This window comes from Nicotiana tabacum, chromosome 17 (assembly GCF_000715075.1).
Source record: "Nicotiana tabacum cultivar K326 chromosome 17, ASM71507v2, whole genome shotgun sequence".
NCBI lineage: Eukaryota > Viridiplantae > Streptophyta > Magnoliopsida > Solanales > Solanaceae > Nicotiana > Nicotiana tabacum.
In genome coordinates this window covers 69,494,480-69,498,219 of record NC_134096.1, presented here as the reverse complement: position 1 = coordinate 69,498,219, position 3,740 = coordinate 69,494,480, and the positions used below count along the sequence as shown (strand labels likewise).

General features: G+C 33.2%; 1 protein-coding gene across 1 annotated transcript; it reads right to left on the bottom strand.

The window, feature by feature from the left end:
* Nucleotides 1-1,157: 1,157 nt before the first annotated feature.
* On the bottom strand, nucleotides 1,158-3,331 carry LOC107782876 (peroxidase 7-like). The gene is made up of 3 exons (XM_016603818.2): nucleotides 3,053-3,331; nucleotides 2,379-2,724; nucleotides 1,158-1,870 (listed from the first exon to the last, which is right to left on the bottom strand). The coding sequence occupies exons 1-3, from the start codon at nucleotides 3,281-3,283 to the stop codon at nucleotides 1,461-1,463; spliced, it is 987 nt and encodes a 328-aa protein (XP_016459304.1). The 5' UTR covers nucleotides 3,284-3,331; the 3' UTR covers nucleotides 1,158-1,460.
* Between the last annotated feature and the right edge of the window lie 409 nt (nucleotides 3,332-3,740).

Genomic DNA, 3,740 nt, shown 5'->3' with positions numbered 1-3,740 from the left:
GATCAAGTGGAGCCAAAAGTTGTAGGTGAATGAGATGAGTAAGAGACGTGAGAAGAGACATGCAAATGCAAATACTGACTAGTGCGTCCTGTGGAATTTTGGATGATTGGCGCAATTTGTTACAGATTTTGGACACAAAGAAAATGGACAATTCCAAAAAGGAAAAAAAAAAAAGGGGGGGGGGGGGGAGGGGGAGGGGGCACATAAGACACAAAATAAAATGGTCACACATTTGAAGAGAAAAGTTTCTGAGTAGACATTCTCCGATAATTAGCTGCCAAGCGGAAAAAGAGAAAAACAAAGAATAAATCAAAGGTGGCAATAACAACAATGGAATTACTTAGTTTATAATTGTGGATGAAATTATAACGTAGGATGGGATATTTTCAAATTAAACATCCGCCCAAGCCATCAATATTCATTTTAGTATGCTTGGTCAATGGTTCGACAATACAACAACGGGAAAAAAGAAAAAGAAAATGAAAAAAGAAGAAAAGAAGAAAGAAAAAAGAAAAAAATACGGAAACTCAAAAGGTTCTTAATTTGATCATTTTGAAAACTTTACTTTAAATGACAACATTTTAGAGAATACAATTTTTTCCGTACTTTCTCTGTTGGTATGTGCAAGGTGGTCTAGTTTATTACTCATCATGTCCCCATTTATGTGGTATTATTGAAATTTTGAGAGTTAAACTAATGTTTCTTTAATCACGAGACTTTTAAATACCTTTTAAATATTTTGAATTACTAATTATTATAATTTATAGTACTTTTTACGTAATTTTTAAATATGTAAATTTTATTTCAAAAAAATTAAAGATTTTATGTCCGAAAAAATATCAAAAAAATTAAGAAATGTAACTTTCGAAATTCTAAATGTGCCAAAGTATATTGAAATAGAGGGAGTACTATTTGAAGTCTTTCTTCACATGCTGCTATGCTTTTTTAATTAATTACTAAATTACCGACATACGATGAGAATTACTTAATTACTATTCAACCCCCTATTATAATTTATTCTTCAACAAACTAAAGATTGCTTAAGGGATTAATTCACGATCACAGAAGTTAAATGTACCACTTCATAAAAACTATACATGCAGATCCACAGATATACACACTTATTTTCAATGATATGCTGAGTTTTTCTCAATATCTTGTTCAATTAACAACCCAAAAATCATACAAATACAATGTCCGGCCGACAACTCGTCTAACTTTCAAGCTTAATTAAAAGGATAAATATAATACATAGAAATCTCAACAAGGACTATCATCAGATAATTAAATATTTCGGAGTTTAATTTGCAAATTTCGAAGTACAAAATAGTGTAGTAGTGAAAAAGAAAAAGGAACAAATTCATACTGATAGTATAAAATATCTTTACACTGTCCATGTATATATATAACTTTAAAAGTCCGTCCATGTATATATATAACTTTAAAAGTCCGTCAAAATATTAATAACCAGGACTATTAACACTGGCGCAACTGAGTCGGACCTCACCATCAACGCTAAGATAATCTTGAATATTTCCAAGCTTGACCATAGATGCTGCAAACAGGTTTTCAAAGACGTCTGGTTGAGTAGCCAAAGCTGTGACAATAGGTGCAGTTCTTGGATCTGAGTAGAGCAATTGGTCTGTCAACAATAGTCCCATTCCCTTCTGCAAATTCTTGTAGTACTGAACATCAAATTTCTTGGGAGTAACAGCATCAAGGTCAACATATTCAGATGCCCATCTGCACTTCCTTTCCAAATAGTTTAAGTAGAGATGATCGAGCCTTGAATCTGATTTTCTAGTTCCATTATAATTGTATAGCCGGTATTGCAGAGATTCACATGTGGTTCTTCCAATTGTGTGAGCTCCTACATATATAACGTAAATAATTAAACCAACACTAATATTCAACTGTAATTCTTAATTTGAGTTATAGCTTTTTTTGCTACTTTAATTTGATGGGCGTAGATCTAGTCCATCGATATCCCCGATCGATCATTAAACCAAAAATAGCTACATAGATAAGGATTACCCTTCCTGTCTGAGTTTATCTGGAAGTGTTTGACTGAATATATATGAAGTTTAAGAAATTAAAGGAAAATTTTGATATGTAAGCCAAATCTGCGTAAGGTGTCAAAATTAACCAATTAAATGAATGTCTGTGAGAATTTCACATGTCCTTTTTTTAATCATTAAAAAAAATGAACGTTTATATCAAGTGAGTCCGGCCAACAAGTCATGTCAATAAACGAAAATATGGATGTTAAGTTACGTAGTTTTCATATATAAGTAAGAGAATGTGCAATTCTTTTGGGATCATACTAAAACAAAAAATGTGTCATATAAAATAGAAGCTAGGTGGCTAGTTGGACTCACCAGAGAGGACAACCAAGTCGAGAACATTCAAGCCCTTGGACTGGAAAAGTTCAAGCAAATCAGTGACTACTTCGTGACCCGTAGGGACCAATTGATCAGCTTCCTTAGCATATGAAACTGTACCATCTTTCCTACCATATGGAACCATCCAAAATGGACCACCTACAGCAAGTGTGGCGTCTCGAGCAGCTACGGTTAGAATATCAGCACACGACACTGTCCTTGGGCACACTCTCTCCACTTCTCTTTTGATGTCCTCTATTACCTCGAATCCCCTTAATGTCTTACTTGCTTTGGCACTCTTCTCACTTCCTTCGTGGTCTAACAGTATTGAAGCATCACATCCCTACCATCCATGTACACAATATCAAACTTAATTAAAGAACATTTTGTACCTAGGTATCACATCTTGTACACTCAAATAAAAATTCCAAAAAGTGGAGATATAGCTTTAAACTAGACCTTTTTGGGGTTATATTAACTATAATTCAACTTATTTATGTTCAATTTATATGATGGTGTTTGATCGAGGACGAAGTTTAAGAATGAAAGAAAAACTTCTTAAATATGTGATTTTAAATATTCTATGACATTTTTATGGCTATATATAAAAGCATGATTAAAAGTAAAATAAGAATTTAAGGTTAAATTATCTCTCGAATATGCTTACTTACCCTAACAACGCAGTCGTGGAAATGCAACCTCATGAGAGCAGGAGCAAGGGTATAATCTTTTTTAACCCATTCCTCCATTTTGTTGTGTACAATCTCCTCAAGCTTGGGACAGCTAAGGCTATAGTAATCGAAAGGAAGGTCAATATCGTCAAATGGTAAAGCAGAAACGAAGGCCACTAGAAAGAAGGCCGTGGCGTAAAGCAAAGTGGCGGTACTTGAAAAACTCTTCATTCTTTGAAATTTGGGGAAGAGGAGCTTCAACTGAAATAATGAAGTGGAATTGCTTGTTTTGTTAATGTATACCTATCTATATATATAATTTTTGAAGTAGCCAATGAAAATGATCATCGCTTTGAGTTGTAGGTAGTAGCATACGTGAGAAGCACCTCCTTTAGGTTCAGAAACTCGAGACGTGCGAACATGTACAAATTGCGTTAACAATATACTATAAATTTAATAATATTAGGATTCGCGGTGGAGATATATATATTATAGAAAAAGAAAATGTCCGAGTTGACTATAAACATATACAAAAAGAAGTGCATGCATCACAGACTTATCTAGTACATCGCTATTGTTCGCCGTAATATTTTTCTGAAAAACTATTTTACACCCAAATGTTTTATACAAGAAAGTTATAGTTCAAAATTATATTTTGTATTTTTTTTTTTTTTGGTATTTAGTTGGT

Bases quoted from the DNA above. Each gene is read 5' to 3' on its own strand.
- LOC107782876 (XM_016603818.2), bottom strand. From the start codon at position 3,283: ATGAAGAGTTTTTCAAGTACCGCCACTTTGCTTTACGCCACGGCCTTC. The intron at 2,725-3,052 runs GTAAGTAAGCAT...CATGGATGGTAG, and splicing joins TCCACGACTGCGTTGTTAGG to GGATGTGATGCTTCAATACT. The intron at 1,871-2,378 runs GTGAGTCCAACT...TTATATATGTAG, and splicing joins CGACTTGGTTGTCCTCTCTG to GAGCTCACACAATTGGAAGA.